Here is a 22,767-nt window from a genome sequence, read left to right on the forward strand (position 1 = left end):
TTTAACTCAGCATTCAACACAACCATCTCCCAACAGCTCATCCACAAACTGGACCGACTTGGCCTCAACATTTCGCTGTGCAACTGGCTGCTGGACTTCCTCATGGGGAGACCACAGTAGTAGTACTAGCAGTGTGGGTCGGCAGCAACACATCCAGCAGCATCACCCTGAACACGATGGCCCCCCATTTCTAGTCCAGATGTCGTAACTTCTGCTGGCTGGTGAGTGTGTGTGACATGTAAATTTCACTTGAATTATCTCATTACTTTTTAAATGTGATTTGATTAAATCTTTTTCAAGAAACGAATACATGTGTCCTTTATTCTTTCTGTTTGCGAGGTTATGAAACCTTTTATTCATTTACAGCCAGTGCATAAAAGTTAAACTATTCCCTCCAGTGATATAAGTGGCATATATAGCCTCTAGTCGGGTGATTAAATGATTACCCAAGATATTTCATATCGTTTTAGAGGAGCGCACACGCACCCCCACCAGTGGTGTCTATGTCTTGTTTAGAGCTACGTCTGATTGGCTTGTAATAAAGTAAAAGGAAGTCTTTGCTGATGATGCATGTTGGGTTACTTGACGCAAAACAGGAAATCAGACAGTAGACATTACGCGCGTCACGGACGATACACGTTGTCCAAAGCTGGGAAGTTTTCACGAGAGATTTGCAGACTTGAAATTTAACAGCATTTGAGAAATGGCAGGTAAGACTTCACGGACTAAATGCATTTTGAAGGTATCCATAACTATAGGCTGTACTCCATGTTGGCGACGTATGCAGGATACGCACAAACTGACGTCTTGTATGTCACCACGGTCTCTTTTGATGAAAATGACAAGGAAGGTAGAAGTTGAAAATATGTATTTGCAGACTTAAATAGTTTTACAACCGGCGCCCGCCAAAGCAAAACTTTCCATTTTGTTGAACTTGCCACGTATTAGTTTCACTTTCCGATACTTTAGGGATACGCCCGGGGCGGCAGTTTTGTTTAGAGGAACTCAAAATATATACAGGAAGTGGAAAGCAGACATTGATAATATGAGAGGAAGCCTATGATAATATATAAAATATATATTCCTCCAGAAGGAGGAAACAAAAACGGCAAAATCTGAACAGAAACCTAAGTTACAAAGAAAAATCACTCTTTCGAGGAAATATAGGACAGCAAGGCAACGCAGACTGTAGCATGGATCGCAGGCACGGGTAGAAACAACAAAAATGACAAACACACTGGCACAAGACAAGGGAGATGCAGACTACTTAAACACATGGAGGGAAGGGAGCACCAGGTGGACACATTCAGGAATCAGGGAAGACGATCAGACTAGTGACACATGAGGAAGGGCAAGTGACCTGAAACGAGAGGAGAGTTAATTTTCAAAATAAGGCAGGAAATGATGAGACTACCACACCAAAATAAGACATGACCACACCAGTGTGACAGGAAGCCTATGATAATATATAAAAGCAAGCCTCTCTTTACTAGGCCATTCTCTGATGAGTCACAGCTGTTTTGGAGACACAAGGAAGACCTACACAATATTAGCAAGGTGGTCACAATTTTATGCCTGACTGGTGTGTACATAATGGACTGATTTTCCCCCTGCATATTCCCTCTTCTAGCGGAGCTTTTTAGGGTGAGAAGTAAGTTTATTGACAAGGTTTCCGAAGAAGTGATCAGCCAGCTCCTGGATGACCTTTTGGAAGACTGTGTCTTGAATGATGGGGAAAATGATGCAGTACTTAAGAAGAACCAGACTCAGGCAGACAGGGCACGCGCCCTCATTGATTCAGTGAGGAAGAAAGGCGATGTAGCGAGCAGGAAGATGATCGCTCGCCTCCAAGCGAGAGATCCCACACTTTCCTATGAACTGGGTTTGTCTGCTGGTCAGCCAGCACAGCCAGCCCAGTTAGCCCAGCCAGCACAGCCAGCCCAGTTAGCCCAGCCAGCCCAACCAGGTAAGACACCTTCAAAAAGATATGAGGCTGTTATGATCTCAGGTTAAATGGTAATGTTGTGCCATTTTTGTTCCAGCTGCAGAGCCTGGAGAGGAGCAGGGGTGGTCAGATAAACTCATACTGACAACTGAGGCCCTCTGGAAGCAGAAACAGAATGATAAAGATGTTAGTCATTCACAAAATCTATTTTCTACTCGTCAACACAATGAGGAAACACACAGAAGCTTTCCCATGATGAGCAGCCACAACCTTGAAGGCTATCCCCTCGTATGGTTACTATGAATGCAACCAAGGCTTTTTATAATCTTGTTTTGAGAAAACAACAACTGAACTTTTAAAGTACTGTTCACGGCCAATTCCCTTGCAAAATATGACAGAGCTTGAGCAGTTTTATAAAGAAGAAGTGAGTAAAATGGTCACGTCCAGATGTGGAAGCATGACTGAGACCTGCCCACACATATTCAGTTCTGTGATTGTGACCAAAAGTGTATCTACTAAATACTTACTTAAAAGGGATCAAAAGGGATTTATGCAGTCACTTGACTGTATATATAGGGAAATTATACACACACACACACACACACACACACACACACACACACACACACACACACACACACTACTTTGTAAAAATAATTTTTAACTTTCACATTTTTTGGTAAATCTTTACTGTCATTGACATTGACCATGATTCCATTTGTAGGCAATAAAAATTAAAACATCCTTTTACTTTTTCATACTGTAGCTTTAGTGCAAACACAGTATCAAGATTTTCTGTCTGTCAAGAAGAAATTAAACTGTCTTCAGTCCATCATGTTGATGATGATGTTGATTGTTTTTATTTATTTTTCCAGGTTTACCCTGCAGGCAAAAGTAACATTAGAAATCGTGTGGCCCTGCTGATCACTAATATAAAGTTTAAAGACAAGAGGCTCAACAGAGAAGGAGCTGAGAAAGACGAGGAGAACATGGAGAGGCTTCTCTCGGCTCTGGGATATGAGGTGGTGAGACGCACAGACCTCACTGCAGAGGTATGTTAGGAAAAGATCATAAAAATAAATAATGGGGTGAATTTAAGGATACAGCAACTAATACATTTTTTTGTTGTTGGTGGTGGGTGTTCTCACAGGAGATTGATGAGGCTCTGATTAAATTCTCTAAACATCCTAAACTCAAAGAGACAGACAGTGTTGTGGTGGTCCTAATGTCTCATGGGAAACTGGGAACTGTCTACGGTGTTAACTGGACAGAAGAGCAACCAGATGACTTCCCCATTGACAACATTAACCAACACTTGGGCTCGGAAGAATGCCCAGCGCTGCTGGACAAGCCCAAGGTCATCATCATCCAGGCCTGCAGAGGAGGTGATTCTCATCTCATCCTTAAAAACATCAACAATAGTCCTATTAGATTAACAGATTACAGTTTGGACCTGAATTACATCTGAATTAAATCATGTTACGTGTATTGCAGTGGCCAGTGGAGCTGTGAAGGTTTCTAGCGATAGTGCAACGCAAGCTGTGGGTCTGTCTGATCTTGACATACTGGATGATGGACTGAAACTTGTGCACAAAGAAAAGGACTTCATTTCTCTTCTCTCCAGCACTCCTCGTCAGTTTAACTGGAATATCATCAGGTCTTAATACGCTTATGTACAACATTTTTACCACTTGCACTAAAAACTACATGATCTTTCTGCCTCTGAATGATTTTTCCTGCAGATACTAAGTCATACAGAGACCCAGATAAGGGGTCTTTCCTCATCCAGTTCATTGTCGAGGTATTCAAGAACTCCGCGAATAAGGATGACATCGAGGTGCTTTTCAGAAAAGTATGTTTTATGAATGTAAACACAAGGATATATAGAGTAAAGTGCTTAACACAGGGGGCGACCCCCTACCTACTATATGTGTTCTATATTAAACTTGGCCTAGAGCTGTTTATAAATATACATTATTATTACAATTTTCGATTCAATATTAAGCTATCCCTTTACTGAAGTATGTTGGATTCAAGTTAAAGTGTACTCAAATAAATTTAGATTTGTGGGGGAAATTAAAAAATATATTAAAAATGTCTACCTATGGATTGCGGACCCCCTGCTGAAGACCTATGGCTTAACGCCTTTCTTAAATTTGTTTCTACTACACAGGTCATGCAACGCTTTGAAGATCTCAACATCCCCTTCAACAGAAGACAGATGCCAGTCAAAGACAGATGCACACTGACAAAGCGCTTCTACTTCCAGCCAGGCATTTGAAACAGGGCTGAGTTTCCATTTATGCACATTTAAACTTTCAATATTATGTTTTACGCTCTTTTAATGGAAATGGTGCAGCATTAGCCTCTCTTTATAAAGCCTGTACACTGCTGAAGGTGATTCCTGTCTGCTTCCCATAAACAGAGAGAGAGAGAGATGGGTTTGATTTAATCAAATGATTCATACATTTTTAATTCTGATATGTATTTGAATCGGAAAGCAATTTAAGGTCTGTTATGTCTCCAATTTTTCATTTATTCTTGTATCTGTGTGTTTTGTCATCCTCGTAACCCGTATACAGTTTGTTTCACTCTCAATAAAATAAAATAAAAAATAAAGCATTGGACATTTAAAAGGCTCATTTTATTCTTTGTAATAAACTAAAAACATGAAGAAAGTATTAATGGCCTTACCTAGGAAAAAATTTGGTCCACTTTTGGTGTAAATGCAACAAGATACGACTCAGCAAAGTCAGTGTGATCCGCGTATATTTAAATCTATCCGCCATAGCATTAAGACCACTGACAGGTGAAGTGAATACCATTGACCATCCTGGGACAATACAATGTTCTACAGGGAAACTTTTGGGCATTCAAGTGAATGTAACTTAGACATATACCATCCACCTAGACCAGACTACACCCACCCTATAGCAATGACACAACTTGATGACGGCAGCCACCCCCAGACTGACACAGACACACACACAAACAGTTTAGGAACAATTAAAAAAAAACATGAAGATCAGCACAAGATGTTGCTCCAAATTGACCAGATCCCAAACTGATCAAGTCTGATCATCAGTGTGATGATCCAGAGATGACCCACCCCTGATTTTTTCTCCCATGATGGTACGAGCATATTCCAAGCTGACAATGCCAGGCTTAATCGGCCGAAAATTGTGAGTGGTTCAGGGAGCATGAGACATCATTTTCACACATGGATTGGCCACCACAGAGTCCAGACCTGAACCAGTAACTCATGAGAGAATGGACATGGTGTCCTGTGGTGTCTGCTGAGAGGATGTTGTTAGTGGAGACCTTTGGTACCTATGGACTGAGGGGAGTGACCAGCGGTGTATATGCTTTACACAGATGAGGCTTAAGGCTTTAGACTGCAATTTCCCCATTGTGGGACAAATAAAAGTTTTTCTTTTCTATTCTATTTTTTTCTCTTTACAGCATTATGGACAACAGTTGCTGAATAACTCTTACAGTCGTCATAAGCTCACGTCGGTATTGTTTCAAAATAAAATGGAAAAATGACAACCTGTCAATCAGGGTTTCAACAGTCAAATACCATTTCACATTCCCAAATCATTTTCATTACCAGTCATTGTAATTGCAGCTTGGCGTGTTCCTAAGAAAACCAGCAAAGTTGCCCGATAGACTTCGCATGTCAAAAAGGTATGTAAGCCATGTAGAAGCCAAAAAATAAAATAGTGGAGAGTTTTCTACAGGTGCATGACAGTTTGTTTTAAAGGGGGCAGATTTCTTTTTAATACACTATAAAAAGTCTTGATTGCCATCATTTGAGTTCATAGAGATCTGTGTCCAACTCTGGCATGGTTTTACTAGTTTTACTTGTTTGTCACCTCTTCTATGGAAGTAAAGTTTCCTGATAGGTTGAATAGAAAGTGGATTTACTTGATATGAACAAACTCATTCTTGCAGGTCGAGAGACTAGAAATCCAGAGACGAGGCTTCTGAGCAATGGCTGGTAAGACTTGCAGGTTCATTATCATTGCAGGTAACGATTAAATCATGATTTGTACGTTGTGGGCATGTTTCATAATTTCCTCTCTAGATAAGGAGCTTGCCAGAGTGAGGGGGAGATTTGTGGAAAAGGTGTCGAAACCCCTTCTGAAACAGCTGCTGGACGACCTTTTAGAGGACGGTTTGCTGAACGATGGGGAGACAGACTCTGTGCTGGAGGACAACAGCGGCAAAGCAGACATGGCACGCTGTCTCATTGACATGGTGAAGAGGAAAGGAGACAGAGCCAGTACCAGGATGATCGGCCACATTGAGAGGAGGGATCCTACACTTTTCTCTGAGCTGGGCCTGTCTTTGGGTCCACCAGCAGGTGTGTTTATGTTCAATGAGGTTTAAAAAGAGACACGTGGCCATTACTTTAAATGTGCTATTTTGTTTCTCTCAGCTGCAGCCCCTCAGAGGCAGCAAACCTGGTCGGACAAGCTCATCCTGACGTCTGATTCATTCCGGATGGGCAAACTGAACGATCCAAATGTTTGTCATTAACCAGCTTCAACAATTGAAATCATATTCCCCTCAAGCGCTTCATGTTAATATACTAGTTGGGCTGATTTTGCTAATGTTCACATGCAGAACTGCAAATTCATATATTCAAAGTTTGATTTCTTTTTGTCCCCTGTAATTGTGCTCTCTTCAGATTTACCCCGTGACAGAAAAGGCCATCAAGAGTCGAGTGGCCCTGTTAATCATAAATATCAATTTTGCCAACCGTTCTCTAACGCGAGAGGGAGCTGACAAAGACGAGGAGAACATGGAGAGACTGCTCAAAACTCTGGGATACGAGGTGGTGAAATTTAAGGACCTCACTGGACAGGTGCTTTCTGAATAATCTTTATTTGTCTTGTTAAAGGTTAATCTTTCCTGTTTAAGATTCAAGATTAACTATCAAAACAACTTGCGGCACGACTTTCTGTGTCCTCACAGGGGATTGATGACGCTCTCCGCAACTTCTCCAAAAACCCGAAACTCAAAGACACAGACAGCGTCTTTGTGGTCATCATGTCTCATGGTAAAAGGGGACTCATCCTTGGTGTCAATTATGACGACAAACATGCAAAGAAGGATGAATTCCCTGTGGACAACATCTACAAGTACTTGGACTCAAAGACATGTCCAGCACTGCTGAACAAACCCAAAATCATCATCATCCAGGCCTGCAGAGGAGGTGATTCTCATCATATCCTTAAAAACATCAACAACAGTCCTATTAGATTACCAGATTACAGTTTGGAATAAAATCTTGTTACACGTGTTGCAGAGTCCGGTGGAGCTGTGAATGTTATTAGCGACAGTGCAACGCAAGCTGTGGTCAGTGATGATCTGCCACCACCTCGTGTGTCTGATCTTGACATACTGGATGATAGTGTGAAATGTGTGCACAAAGAAAAGGACTTCATTTCTCTTCTCTCCAGCACTCCTGGTCAGTTTAACTGGAATATCATCAGGTCTTAATACGCTTAATACCACTAAAAAACTAAAAACTACATGATCTTTCTACCTCTGAATGTTTTTTCCTGTAGATACTGTGTCATACAGACACAGAAATGACGGATCTTTCCTCATCCAGTACATTGTCGAGGTATTCAACACCTACTCGCACGAGGATGACATCGAGGAGCTTTTCAGAAAAGTATGTTTTACGAATGTAAGCACAAGGGTATGTACAGTAAACTGCTCAACGCCTTTCTTAACTTTGTTTCCACTACACAGGTCATGCAACGCTTTGAAAATTTCAGCGCTGAGGACAAAAGACAGATGCCAACCAAAGACAGATGCACACTGACAAGGCGCTTCTACCTCCTGCCAGGCCCCTGAGACAAGGCTGAGTTTCTACCTTAACTTTTTATGATTGCTTTACGAGACACTCTTTTGATGGAAATGGTGTAGCATTAGCCTCTCTTTATAAAGCCTGTACATTGCTGAAGATGATTCCTGTCTGCTTCCCATAAACACAGAGAGAGAGTATTCTGATATATATTTGTTTCGGGAAAGCAATATAAAGTCTGTTATGTGTCAGATTTTTCATTTATTCTTGTATCTGTGTGTTTTGTTGATCCACGTAACCAGTATACAGTTTGTTTCACTCTCAATAAAAATAAATAAATAAATAAATAAAATAAAGCATTTGACATTTAAAAGGCTCATTTTATTCTTTATAATAAACTAAAAAATGAAGAAAGTTGTTAAATGGCCTTACCTGGGAAAAAATTTGGTCCACTTTTAGTGTAAATGCAACAAGATACAACTCAGCAAAGTCAGGGTGACCTGCGTATATTTACATCGATCAGCCATAATATTAAGACCACTGGCAGGTGAAGTGAATACCATTGACCAACTTGTGACAATACAATGTCCTACTGGGAAATGTTTGGCCAGTTTAAAAACAACTAAAAAATAAAACAAAACATGAAGAACAGCACAAGGTGCACAATCTGTGGGATGATCCACAGAGGCCCCTCCCCTCAACACCCCCAAAAACCCCCGCTAACAGGATGATGCTGATACCACAAGAGACCACCAGAAGGTCCACGTCCATTCTCTGATGAGTCACAATTGTTTTGGAGGCACACGGGAGACCTACGTAATATTAGAAAGGTGGTCATAATGTTATGCCTGATCTGTGAATATAGAGAGTGAGTGCTAACTATAGAAATGAGGTGGAGCTTCTTTACCTGTACAGGATGTGATGACTTCCCTGTTGTCTTGAGCCTTGTTGAGCGTGGGGCCTTTTAGGTGTGACGAAAACCAGGGTCATCATAAACGTCTCAGTATCCACGTGTTCATTGGGGCAGAACAGATGAATTGAAGCGGCCTCGTTTTTACGCTTCATATTCCTCTTTCTAGACCAGGAACTTGCCGTTTGCGGATAAAGTTTTCAACTGACACAAGGATTAAGTTTCAGGGGAGAGTTTCCTCAGCGACAGGGAAAATGAAACATATTCAAAGAGAGCAACGCTGTGAAGGAGAAAGCACATGAAGCTAGGAGAAAGATGATTGTTCATCTTCAAAGCAGACCGTACTGCGAACTGCGTCTGTCCTTCGATTAACCCGCTCAGCCAGGAGAGTCTGAATGAAAACAGTTCACCCTCGATTTACTCAAGTGTAGATTAAAAATAATACTAGACTAGAAAAATAGTTTCTCTATTCACAGCTACAACAAAACTCATTCATCACTTCAGCTGCTTCAAATGAAACTGAATGATGAAAGTGTTAGTCATAGAGATGTTTGTGTCGACTTTAAACATGTGTGTTGAAATTCTCCTCGTCAGATTTGACCTGTGACGGAAAATGAATTGTTTTGCATTTGAGTTGCAAATATGCAATTTTGCTAACAAATTGAGTCAGGAACGTGGCTGTCGAGAACAAGGAAAAGTATCCACAGACTCTTTGATATGAAGGGATGAATCAAAAAATCCTGAAGATATGACAAAATATGACAAGCGAAGGCAAGCAGACACTCAGGTTTATTCATCATAAACCAAAGCAAAGACGCTACTTGAGTGCTTTCCTTTTTAAAGACTCCCTTTATTTGTTTGTATGTGCCATGCACTGACACGGCACCCCCGATGCTGCACATATTTTTGATCGTTATTGTCAGGCTGTTATAAAGCGCTCTCTATCTGCAGTAATGAAGACATCTTGGGCTCTAACAATTAAAGTCTAATTAAAGTCTAATCTTTCTCACATCAGAGAGGCACACGGGAAACAAATGATATATCACATCGGATGCGCACAGCACATCATCCAGGCCTTGCTGCACATTTTCCGAAAAGGCTCGTGTTGTCATGATTGTCGGTTTCAAGTCATGAACTATAACATGCAAAACGTGCTTTGTATTTTTCAGCAGGTCGCAGAGCTGTGCTTGTTGTTGTTTGGGGACGACATGCCCCAGTCTGCAGGTAAAGAAAACTTTCAAGAGGCAACGGACACAGAAAGCAAATGACTTTAAATCTCTCAAAAATCTTACACTGGATTGTGTTTAATTTGAGCAGGGTTACGCTGTCTGGCCTGTAAAACCATGCTTTATTTATTGCTGTACTGAATCTGCTATTTTACAATTTTTATATTCATTGCATATTTACTACTGTTCATCTCGACTCTTTATAGTGACCACTGTTACTGGCAGCAGGCCTGCCATTGCACACAATATGTTGCTTTTGCTCGCCCACATTTGTGTATTTCCTCTCTTCCTCTTTAATTTGCCCTCGAGGATATTTTTAGGTTTTGTCTAACTCTGATTCCCAATGTCAGCTTTGTTGGTGAAGAGTTAAACACACTCTGACACGTTCCCTGATACATTCATACACGCACACATCACAACAATCATTTGGCACCACAAGGATTAAGAAACTGAACAGACTGATGTGTAAACCTGTTCTGCAACCTAATATATTTAAATTGAGGGGCACAGGTTGGTAAAACCCTTTGCCAGAGGCGAGGGCCTGAGTGGAAACATGAAAAATCCCCACAGACATCATTAACCTGTCTGAACATGTGCTTCTTTTGGGATGTCTGTAATTAATTTTCCAAAGTTTGGCCAATAATATTTGAACATATACAAATGAGCCTTTTTTTTGGTTGGTTTTAAGTTCAGCTATCGAATAATGTACGCTTCGATTTCTTTCCTGGGTCCTGAAAACAGGACTGACCTGGTTAATGCCAAATATGCTCTCAGTATTGAGGAATGAGGAAAAGGTTATGATAAGATAAATCAGACGGTTATAATGTATGTGCAGTGCCCAAAGGAGATTATTTTTAATAAATGGGAGATGAACACTTCAGGGTAAAGACGCCTCCTCACATCAACAAAAAGAGAAGGACAGAAAAAAGAGAAATACTTTTATTAAACTAAGGAGGGGAAGGTGGTTAAATGTGTAAAAAGAAAATGATGAGAATAAAATAAAACATTATGAGTTGAGTTTTGAGCGTTTAGTTTCTCTGTGTAGATCAGACTGTGGCGATGGTAACTGAATGACTCACTTTGGAGCTAAAACATCTGGAACAAGTTACTTTTAATGAAATGACTACAATGCACAAAGGGGAACACGCATCTGAAAAGATGTTTTTTTTTAAGAGTTGGAGGTAAATGTATTTTTTGGACCAATCACAGCTGCTGTGGTCTGCATCGCTGTGCCATGTTATTCACAATTCTGGGGTAGCGCATGTCGGGGTATGGCGTAGAGCGCAGAGCAATGACATAGAAGACAAAATCTTTGACCTCTAACGTAGTCAGAATGGCCACACGTACGACATCAACACCCAACTGAAAAATACCAGAATTTCCTTTAAATGGACTTCAGTGAAAAACGTGTCTGCAAAAGCAAAACAACTAACTCTGAAAGTGATTTTCCAGACAGATTTTACTTGAAAAAACAAAACAAAAACAAAACTCCAATTAATCAAATGAAACCATGTCATCACGATACAACACAAAGGCAACAAGTTGAGTAGGCAACATGGTAACATGGTTGCAGTCTGTGCATGTCTGATGTGTCCCCAAAAACTGGTATGAGAGTCTTTTTTTTATGGGGCTACTTTGACGTCATGCTGATGCTTTCGATGACTTATCGAGTTCACTCATGAAAATAAACAGAGAAGCAGCGTTGCAGAAGAATATGCACCGTTTAAAGCTTAGGGTTCGTAAAGAAAAAGACATAAACCGACAAGGGTTCGTCACTTACAGACCAGAAATTGGCAATCCATCCAGACCAGACTCCATTTTAACAGCTTATTGGAACACACTGGCAGTGTTAGAGAGCTTTATATTAGTTTGCAAAACAAAGACACAGGTGGTTTTCACCCCATGGCTCACACTCAGCACGTCCAGACATATAGTTACACGTGAACCAGGTACTCTTTTTCACATAAACAGCATGCACTCACTCAGCACTCGACACTGGAGCCACGGCTGGAAATGCTGCACGACAGGTAAGGCCAGGTGAAATTTAGTACAGTAGCGTTGCTTCCGTCAGCTACAAAGGACTAAAAAATATAAGTAAACAAATGTTTGGCGGTGTAATGAGTCAACGAGCAAAATATCAGTACAGCTATGTTCTTCTCATTGTGTTCCCCCTTTGCAACAGAATACAAAACACCACTTCACAGTGAACTAAACCATGCGGGGCTTTGACGGGAGGTAGAGCACATCAGGAAAGAAAAGACAAAAAAAAAAAAAAAAAAAGATTAAATAAATAACAAATAAGTAGGGGTCTACTGATAACATGGCTTGGAAAACACTGCAGATGAGTGACCTGTCACTTTGCCTGTACAACACAAAATAGACATTACAACTGAATCAGTGTCATATCTGGAAGTCGGAATGTATTAGTATAGCGTTACGTATCGTTTTAGTAACTTTGTCATTCAAGAAACATCATATCTTTGACGACACTCAACACTTGGATAAACAGTTTTGCAGCACCACACATTTACAAAATAGCAACTCATGCGGAAAAAACACCTCTGGCCCTGTACAGTGTGTGTAAAATGCATCGTGTATTACGCAACGCATCTGGTGCCAAACATGTGATCGATTGCATTCACGAAAAACAGGAAATTGTGAAGAGTGTGTGTCTGTTCTGCTCTTGTCTCTGCTGTGTGCGTGTAGCTCTGTGTTTGTGTGCCTCCCGGTGTGTGACCCGCGGCTGAGGTTTAGGCCAGCGTTCCCCCAACGATGGAAGCAATGACAATCACCAAAACCACACAGCATATAATGATCATAATTTTCTTCTGCGCGGCGTTAACGTGAACAGAAAGACAAACATCCAAAGCAGCAAAGGAAGGAGCAGAGGAAAAACATGTTAGAGGTATGAATTACACTTTAATTTAACGCACGGTTCGTGATAATCCGGACACAATGCAGTTTTGTAGAAGCACAGAACAGAAAGCTGTTTGGAGGACTGTTGTTTTATGTTTTCTGAGCATGCTTTGGAGTGTGACTATGGTTTAAAACATTTTGCATTTCATTCATACCACATGAAAAAAACAAGTGTTTATTATAATACCACACAAACATGATCCTCACGTTAAATGCCACTATTTGTAAAATTAGGAATCCACAATTGCAGCACCATCTGGTGGTGGTATCGAAAAACATGCAATTATGGTCCGTGGTACTTGCAGACTGCAAATAACGCAGACAGTAAAAATCGACATGTTGCCTTTAAACCAACCTTAACTCATTTTTTATGTGCATTCCTCCACATGAGTTGATAAACAGCAAAGATTTAAACTCTGTGGTCATAATAGTCTCCATAAAAGGAATAGTTTGACATTTTGGGAAACACATAAAATTGAAAAACACCTGCACTTACAGTAATAAGACATTAGCTTGTTATGGGTGGTAATAATATCCCGCCACTTTTAAAGTTGAGAAAATATAGCTTAACTTATAGTATATAGTTATAGTGATATATTTTTATAGTAATGTTTCATCTGATTTCTCAAAGATTCATTTAAAAAGTTTCTATGGATCTACCCAAAGACGTTGACACGATCGAGTGTCCCAAGCATCTACCACGTAGTGCACCATTATAAAGGGGAAGACACAACACCACGCTTTCAATTGTTCCTCTTTGGATTTTAAATTTACAATTAATGAAGGTTTTGTGAAACTCTCCCGCCCGCAATATGGAACCGGATCTTGAAGCTAGAAGCCGGCTCTTACAACGCACTCATTGAGGTTTATGTGCTTGACTATTTCTGGGGCCGGGTTGCGGGCGTACTCGTCTTAGAATTGTCGTCAACGTCATGTTGCCAGGCAACCAGGCAACCAGCTGAGACTCCAAGAAGTCACTGTGCTACGCTGTCCACAGCATAAACACCATGTAAAACCACAACTTCTAGCTTTGACACACACACATGCTATTCTGCCATTTACTCCTTTCAAAGAAAGTGAATTTGAAGTGTATTTCCCAGTGTGTGAAATTATTCCTTTAATGCAGTTTTTATCAAAGGTTTCAATCATTCGTCTGTTCATGAAGTTTCTCCCTGCTGAGGTTCAATTAAAAGTCTGACTTGAGACGTGTTTATTGCGATCATCAGTGAGTGTGTATCCACTCGGTTGCAGCATTTGTGTTTGTGGGGAAACATGCAAAGCTCTTCAACACGCTGCCAAACATGCACATGACAAAGCTGTGTGAATCATGACACAAACAGAAGTAAAGCACAAACAGTCCCTCAAGGTGTGTGACTAAAACATAGGTTTAAATACACATTTTAAAATTTATGTACAATATCTGAGTGCTCAGAATAAAATGGCTTCAAGCTGGAAATCTAATGACCAGCTTCCCAGTTCAAGAGCAGTATTAGTAGTGGCTGCACATTACACAGTGCACATGCTGCACCACATCTGAATAGATTAACAGTAGTAGTTGTGTGTTGCTGGAACAGGAGGCATTTTGTCCTGTCCTGTCCGCTCTGCGGGGATTTCTGAGGGTCCTAACTGAGTCCCACTGCGAGGGAAATAATGAGGAGAGTAAGACACACTGCAACACAACCTCCTATCAGGATCACCTTCTGGATGGGGGAACCGGGAGGAGAAACAAGGAGAGCAAAGTGTCAGACGATGACTTGGTGTATGTTGGAGATTATTAATAACGAAAGAAAGAAAGAAAGAAAGAAAGAAAGAAAGAAAGAAAGAAAGAAAGAAAGAAAGAAATTGCAGTGATTTGAGTGCTATTATAGATATCAACCAAGAGGTGGCAAAGTTGTTCCACTGCACTGCAGCTTGTAAAAAGAAGAAAGGACCTAACATCAAAATATTTTATACTAACACTGGTGAACTAACCTGGTGGATCTCAACTAATTTCACACCAGTTTCCAATCTTTTTTTTCCTATTTTTCACTGTCAAAGTGACTGTAATGTCCCAGTACGGGGACCTCCAGAGTTCACTAATGAACATGATATAGCACATTTCCACTTTCCACAACACTAAAAATGATGCCATGGTGGACTTACATGAAGAATGGAGGATTGTGCATTTGCATCACTACCAGTTGACATAGTAACACTTTCCCAACATGTACTTATAACTATCTATTTTGGCTTCACTGCTTTCTTGGCAGCTGCCTGTGGCATTCAGGTGTTGTATCTAACGCAGGTTCCTCCAGTGCGTCTGGCAGATTCATTGTGACGAGTCAAAATCCGACTATATTTGTCCCTCTTATCAAATCAGCAGGCATGCACACAGTAGCGTTGATTGGAAGTAACTCACTACACACACACACTCCATTATGCAGAATACACGACAGCTGAGCATGCAGACAGATGACGATGATCAATGCGCTTCAAATGCATGCAAACGTTTCTGCAGGTATCCAGCGCCGTGTGATAGCATGTTCTTGCACATGCATTGTTTTCTTTTATAAGCAACTCACCCTCCGGGCTTTACTCTGGTATTTAACCGCCTTCTTAGTGTCTGATACTGCCCTCTCCACATAGTCTACTGAGTGCTCCACATTGTACTCTATGCGGTCTATCATTTCCCCCTAGGAGAGGTTAGTTACAGAGGAGGTGTTGAAGACACGCAGACAGGGAGAAGAAAGAGGGAGAGCCCGGAGTGTAGGCAGGAAGAGGAGGAGTAGATATAGATAGAGATGAGGGGATGGGGCAGGGGTGGAATTAAAGAGAGAAGAAGAAGAAGAAGAAAAAGGAGAAAGAAAAGAGAAATAATTATGTCACCCGTCTGCTGGTCTTTTTTAACTTTTTGCATTTTATGTTCTCCTTGGCGTGCTCCACATACTCCTGGGCCTCCAAAACACTTCGCTCAATGCTGTTCACCAGCTGACCCTGCACAAAAAATGAGAGAAGGAGTCACAATGTGAGCTCAGATTCAGCGCAGTCTTTAAACACAGCAGCATTCACATTTCTTAGATGTGTCCTTAAATAAATGTTGGACTAGTCTGATGAATGAGTTTCTTTAGTTCTATTATAAATGTAAGAGTTCTTGTACCGTATAACATTAAAAATGGGAAGGACTGGTATGCACTGAAGGGTTTAAAAAAATCTTCTTTCCGTTTATTTCCAAATTTTTCTTCTTCAATTAATGAATGACTAATTAACCACATTTAAACCAACGTAGCACCAACACTTGACACTGACCTGGGATCAATCGACCGTTTTGCATTCAAATGACTATTAAGTGAGCCACTATATGCAGCTCTTCAAGCATGCAGAAGGATTTCCCAAAGTATACAAAGGAGAAAATAAGGAATTACAGGCGAATTACCTTGCTTGTATTAGAAGGGGAGCAGCGTTGTCTGTTCTCTAGAGCTTAGAGTCATTGGTGCGGTGACAGTATTGTGTTGTGAATGGGGAGAAAAAAGGGTGAAACAGCAGGGAGAGTTGGGGACAGGGAGAGCAAAGCTGAGAAAACCAACAGTCACATTCAAGCATAATCACGAGTGATGTGGCCATTAGAAAAAAAAAAGGCAGGGTTAGTTCATTCAATTATTTAGAATATAGGCAACAGAATTAAAGAGTTAACACACACAGTCATTGTAATCCATAGCAACAACTTACTTTGTCATTTATCTCATTTTCTTATTTGTGCATTCTCTCACTCATAATTTGGTCTGAATATTTCTGATGAGAGAAATAGTTCATCTCTGTGGGGGCTTGGCCCACGCACTCATGCAGTCACGCACCACACTGGCAGCAGGCTTTACAGGATTTACCTGAACACAACCTTGTACTGAGGAGAACAGGTAGTTCAGCTTTACTGTATAACACCGAATGTACAGTTAGGCCCATATATATTTGAACAGTGACGCAATCTTCATGATTTGGACTCTACACACCACCATATTAGATTTGAAATGAAACAACTAAGATACAGCTCAAGAGCAGACTTTCAGGTTTAATTCAAGGGGTTGAACAAAAATATCCTATGAAACGCTCAGGAATTAAAACAGTCTCATTTCAGGGGCTCAGAAGTAATTGGACAAATGAACGTTATCATAAACAAAATGCTGATTTTTGATACTTTCTTGAGAAGCCTTTGCAGGCAATGACTGCCTGGAGGCTGGAACCCATGGACATCACCAATTATCTTTGTATTTTTGAGGCTGATTGATGGTTTGCACCTTGTGCTGAACCCTCGGCTCTCATGAGGACTTAGATACTGAAACACCTGCTTCCTAGACGATGTTCTTCACTTGGGTGGATGTTGTGAAGAGTTTTCTTCACAGTGGACAGGGTCCTACGGTCAACTACCACTTTTGTCTTCAGTGGATGTCCAGGCCTTTTTGTTTTTCCTTTCTCAGAACTGCTGATTTGGTCATTCTTTAACATTCCCGCTCTTCCTCTGATTGATTTCTTCTTTTTGTTCAGCTGAAGGATGGTCTGTTGGACTGAGATGTCCTCGGACTGCATGTCATGTGTTCACAGCAACAGCTTCTAAATGCAAATGCCTGGAACACCTGGAATAAACTCCAGACCTTTTACCTGCTTAAATGGTGAAGGATTAATGAAGGTATAGCGCATGCAGCCCATGTAATAGCTTATGAGTCAATTTTCCAATTACTTTTGGTCCCTTGAAAAAGAGGCGGCTGCATACTAAAGAGCTGCAATTACTAAATTGAATAAAATAACAAAACTTGTGGCACTGTCCATATATAAATGGACCTAACTGTATGTTACAGGCTCTGAATGTTTCTCAGTGTGTAACAGAACAAAATGCTTGAATGTATAATCCATGCACGCTGCCAGGTTTGTTTATAGTTAAGTGCTTTGGAAAAATAGAGACTCTCCTGAGCTGCCAGCTGAAAGTCCCAGATGTCAGATTTTCCCTTCAGCTCCTGAAAGCAGCATCATAATTATGTATACAAAGTGGGCTAAAGGCAGAAATCCCAAATGCAGATAATCACCTGATTCCAATCGACTTATCCTAGAGCCAAAAATGATCAGTCCCCCAAATACTGTCTAAATTTACTAAGATATTTTGCAAACAGGCAACCAGATGGAGCTGAAAACATAACCTCCTTCCAACCCTGCTGGCATGGATAGGACTATATTTATACTAATGCACTTTAGAACTTGTCAGTAAATTAAAGGAGTGCCAGTTTCAGTCTATCTGAAAGTGTAGTTGTTGGAAATCCTCGAGTGAGAAGCATCTCCAGCACAGCTTGCCACCGATTCCACGCTTACATACAAGGAGTGTGTCTGAGCCTCTGCTGTGAACAGGGCCTCCTTTCAAACCACAACTGTGTATGTGAAGGCTGGGTATGATTTATGTCGATTATGAACGCATTTAGCACTTGCAGGTTCGTTTCATTTGCATGCACTTGGCTGAGGCCCAAACCACACAGCTGTAGGAAGTGAGAATGAGAGAGGATCAGCGTTTTCACCTGGCTCTCCACCAGCATGGCCATGTCCATGAACATGTCGTGAAGCTCCCTGATGCTGTTTTCCAGCTTGATAATCTCATTGTGTCGCGTCTCAATCTCATTCATCGCTTGTTGGGTGATGTTGTCCATAATTATCTACGATACGGATACAATATGGGCACAAGGAAAATTTGATTAAAAAAGAAAACAAAAAACACAGGTTTTTATGTGTACTCAATGCTACATACAGCATGTTCTACCACTTACCCCCGAGGTAAAGATTGCCGGGTTGTCACTCTCCAACATGCTCTCCAGCTCCTCATTTGTTGTGTTTCTCCCAGCTAAAAGGAAGCAGACAAATACTCGTTAACATATACGACAGAAAAAAAATTCTTGTGGTGTTTAGAGGTTTAGTTTTAAAATGAAACCCAGACATTACGTGTGCAGCGAGATTGGTTTTAAAAGGTTCTTCAAACTAAAGTTGATGACAGCCACATTAGGAACCACAGACAAAATGCACTGGAGTGGAATATCCTTCCCTCTACCGCTTCATGTCTGTTGGAGGATGAGATAAAACGAGATCCAAGTGCTTCTCTTTTTCCAGACTCTTATTTTCTCTCCCTCTCACCGTCTGTCTCTGCGGTCCATATGGCATTTTAAACTTTGTTTTTCACGTGTCTGAACAGCAGCGGATGTCATGTCAAAATCACTTCTGCCAAAGTCATTTGAGCATCTCTTACAGCAGGCAAAGCCAGATTCAAAAAAATAATAATATTAAAAAAAAATCTGTAACATATTAAAGGAACTGGATTTGCGCTTGTGTATTTGCCAGCGTGCAACCAGACATCTCAAACGTTTATCTGAATATAATCTACAGGCTAAAGTTTAGAGAGGAATCAGGCCACCAGCCTCCACACGCTCTCTCAATGCCAGACACATTCAAAGACCTTACACTTGAAACACTAAGTTCTGCCTGAAGCAACGTCTTATTGTATCTTCACCTCACTGATATCACATTCACCAGTCAGGCATCGCACACTTTCCTGTTAGATTCAGCTGCGTGACAGATGGAAGACGCTAACTGTGAAGTGAAGCTAATATGTCATCCTCTACAGATGTACTCATTAAGGTGGATTTTGATTCGTCCGTCCTGCACAATGACGGATGATGATCGTGTCCAATGAAAACAGGTACGGAGCCGCAGCCCGTCGGTGTAAAAAGACGGGTGAAAACATTGATTCAGAACTGTCAGTCATGCGCCGTAACTCGGCACATCATTTGTAGCGGCTGAGATTCAATCTCATGCTCGCAGATAATCGCTTGACATTTCCACCTTCGATTGACAGGACTGGCATGAACACGAGCAGACGGGCTTCACGACTGCATGGCTGTGTAGTTATGTTGATTTAAAGAGCAAAGGAAAGCCGGGGCCGTAACCTACTTATTGATTTTCTTATTAAGTTTTCTGTAATATTTTCTCTCTCCGTATCCACCATCTCTGTCTGCGTTTATTCCTGCCGATCATTTATCATCCATGTTCATTTTTCCCGACAGAGTTGTCCTACTTCATAAACATTCCCCGACACCTACACTAATATCTCTGGGCGCTGAGCTGCTTCTCTTGGGTTCCATTACTTTCCTGCTGATACCTTACACCACAGCCAGACGTAGTCAGCATCATCTCCAGCCGTTCTTTAGCACATTTTAAATCCTCTGAGGGGCTGCACACAGTATATACTGCACGTGACGTCCTGTGCCTGTTAAAACTATTCACCCACTTGGATGTAAAATTGCTTTTATAAATAGAATTACAACAAAAAAAATGTTTACTGTTTACTGTCAAAGGGAAGTAAATCAACTAATTCAACAAAAATGCAACACAGATTTGTACTTATGGTTTATATTCATTTACATCTGTCCTGAGAAAGTTTTGCGGTTTTGTTCCAGTTGCTAATGGCTTCAGTCTGCAATAGCAAAATGATTCAAGAGCATTCAAACGACAGGTCTTCCTGGAAAATGCCATAGTTTATTTGTTGGATTAAAGGATTAGTCTGATATTTAGAAAAATGAAAAATGATTAACCACAGAGCACAAAGAAGTGGAGCCAAACAGCAGCAGGCCTGCTAAGCTGAGCTAATTGCCACTGGCAGCAGTGTTAATGTAGAACAGATGCATGGTTCCAGCCTTTCTGGTGGTCACTGTCATGTCTTATTTTAGAGGAAAATAAGGCAACAAATTCACCGTCGGATACTGTGGATATTTTATCTGAAATAAGGTGCCATGGTGATGAAGATTTACAAGCAGGCGCATACAGCTTGTAAAATGCTGCTCCGCGGTCTCTCCGTTCACTAGATCCCAACAGCTCGTGTTTTTAAATCCATCTACAAATCGCATGTTACTGACCTAATCAGAGTTGGAGTGAGAACCTGCGTGTGATGAAGTCAGGTAGTTGGTACCAGGGAAGGGTGGGGGGGGGGGGTCGTCATGGCAGAGCAGGTAGGTTGATGGTGAGTGATGATGGTCGGGAGTCAGACCCGATGATTGCCTTCACGAACAGAATACCGATGAAGCTGCTCTTTAACATTTACGCGCCCAGCGCACCTCCGTTCATTTCCCCTTGCGTACACCGAGCATAGCCTGTGTAATCCAGACCTCACATCCACATCAAACAATGATGAGTTTTTTATTTAGCTGCGACTGGGCGGTCACATGGTTTCATTAACATGCTTAAGAATCTACTCATGTTCCGCGGTGACATTTTGAGGCCTAACAAACGAGGAGATGAGGAGCGGCCATTAAAAAGAGGAGTGAGTGGCGGCATCGATGTGATCAATTCCCTCTCCTCCTGACCTCTGTGGTAATAAATAATCTCTCTGTCATTAAGGCTAAAAGTACAGCATTAAAGAGGACAAGACATGAAGGACAGAGAAGAATGACAATGAGTCATGGATAACTGTGAAAGGGAAAAAACTAATAATAATAAAAAACAAAAAAACAAGGTACACTGGTGCTACCCTACCCTATTTATCTCACTTCCTACACACACACACACACACACACACACACACACACACACATTCCTCATCGGTTTTTTAAAGCCATGCCAGCCTCTGAGGGAGGCTCTTATTTGTTACCATGGAGACCCAAACCCCGAGAAGCCTAATACGAAGCCAAGACGTCTCACTCCACAGTGTTTATGGGCTATTAAATGATTAATGCCATGTTGCTACCAGTAACAGTATTATTTCATTTCCATTGTTACGTAACACAAAATGAAGAGAGACCCCGGAGGAACAGAGGGAAAGGTGCGCCCGATGCTGCGCACACGCACATGCGCCGAGCGAAAGGAGCAAGTGATTCTCATGCTCCCCGTTCGTGCCAGCTTTTCTCCTGCACAGGAACGAGGAGGAAAGTACAGTGTGTCACGTTACGCTTATCTGCACACATGCGCGACAATCTGCTTTGTTATACGGGCAGAAATGTGTTGGCGTACGTATGTGTCTGTTCCTCTGGCGCCGCGAGCGCGCCTCCGCCAGCTAAAGGAGCGTCCGCTGAGAAATGAAACATAATGAAATGTCAAAGAGACCCTACGATGGCGACGACCATCATCTCGGGCCTGCTGGGGCAGCCTGTCTGCTCTCTGCCTGTGGAGGCAAATAGGTGAAAAATTGCACTGTTTGAAACAACATAAAAGTGTGATGTGTTAATGCAGTCAGAATCCAGTAGGTGGGGAATGATCTACTCTGTGTTTACATGTCATAATTTTAAGTTTTATTTTGCTAAATGTATCGGACAGCTAATGAGTTTACTTTTTGGATTTCACACAAAACATCTGATTACACAGGGATTTAATTTCCCTCGCATGACGGTGATAAGTAAATGAAGACAATTTGGTATTTTGTTAGAAACGAAACTTCTCAACTGTTAAATGATTAGCTGATTAATCAGTCGAGTAAACTGGCAGAAAATTAGTGTGATTAAGTGTTGTAGCGGTCACAGCGGCACATCATTCCACCAATTAATGGATTAAGAGATCAGCAGATTAATCCATGGTCAAATTGATCTTCATTTGCTTATCACTGGATACAAATAGATGACAATGAACTCCATCTCAACCAGCTGCAAGAGAAAAATCCTGCAGTGTCTTTAACACATAATAATCTAATCATTATTTATGATAACAGTCACAGGAGACTTTTTTTCTTTTGCAGTATTAACATAAACGATGTGAATAACATTTTGTATAACGCGCTCATTTGCTTTTACCCCGAATCAGACAAGAAGATTTGTGTCACTCTTTAATCTGCCCAGTAACAGACCCAGAAAAATATTAGCATAGCTAATACCAAATAAATAACTATTTGCCGTATGAATGGGGCCGTAAACGGTGACGGGTGAACAACTTATTTATAGCACGCCACAGAGTTGCTTTCCTATTT

At 41.1% G+C, this 22,767-nt stretch overlaps 2 protein-coding genes across 3 annotated transcripts in view; one reads left to right on the forward strand and one right to left on the reverse strand.

Annotated features, from left to right (window-relative positions):
• The first annotated feature begins 567 nt into the window (after window positions 1-567).
• On the forward strand, window positions 568-8,069 carry LOC125013841. The gene is made up of 15 exons (XM_047594746.1): window positions 568-710; window positions 1,631-1,966; window positions 2,043-2,131; window positions 2,821-2,997; window positions 3,096-3,366; window positions 3,440-3,577; window positions 3,688-3,797; window positions 4,119-4,218; window positions 6,033-6,311; window positions 6,387-6,475; window positions 6,639-6,815; window positions 6,926-7,166; window positions 7,260-7,421; window positions 7,522-7,631; window positions 7,712-8,069. The coding sequence occupies exons 1-15, from the start codon at window positions 704-706 to the stop codon at window positions 7,814-7,816; spliced, it is 2,391 nt and encodes a 796-aa protein (XP_047450702.1). The 5' UTR covers window positions 568-703; the 3' UTR covers window positions 7,817-8,069.
• Window positions 8,070-11,343: 3,274 nt separating this feature from the next.
• LOC125013538 (syntaxin-1A-like) overlaps window positions 11,344-22,767 on the reverse strand; it is a 53,417-nt gene continuing 41,993 nt past the window's right edge. Inside the window, exons 7-10 of one of the 2 annotated variants that reach the window (XM_047594314.1) lie at window positions 18,596-18,669; window positions 18,350-18,484; window positions 15,380-15,490; window positions 11,344-12,730 (exon numbers count right to left, since the gene is read on the reverse strand). In XM_047594314.1, the coding sequence (XP_047450270.1) occupies window positions 12,653-12,730; window positions 15,380-15,490; window positions 18,350-18,484; window positions 18,596-18,669 (398 nt within the window). In that variant the 3' untranslated portion in view covers window positions 11,344-12,652. The other variant, XM_047594315.1, reaches the window with a different exon arrangement.

The sequence above is a fragment of the Mugil cephalus genome, chromosome 9 (genome assembly GCF_022458985.1).
Source record: "Mugil cephalus isolate CIBA_MC_2020 chromosome 9, CIBA_Mcephalus_1.1, whole genome shotgun sequence".
Classification (NCBI taxonomy): domain Eukaryota; kingdom Metazoa; phylum Chordata; class Actinopteri; order Mugiliformes; family Mugilidae; genus Mugil; species Mugil cephalus.

Excerpts from the sequence above, each read along its gene's own strand:
- LOC125013841 (XM_047594746.1), top strand. Across the intron at positions 2,132-2,820 it reads AGAAACAGAATGATAAAGAT|GTTTACCCTGCAGGCAAAAG; the intron begins GTTAGTCATTCA and ends TTATTTTTCCAG. Across the intron at positions 4,219-6,032 it reads GCGCTTCTACTTCCAGCCAG|ATAAGGAGCTTGCCAGAGTG; the intron begins GCATTTGAAACA and ends TTTCCTCTCTAG.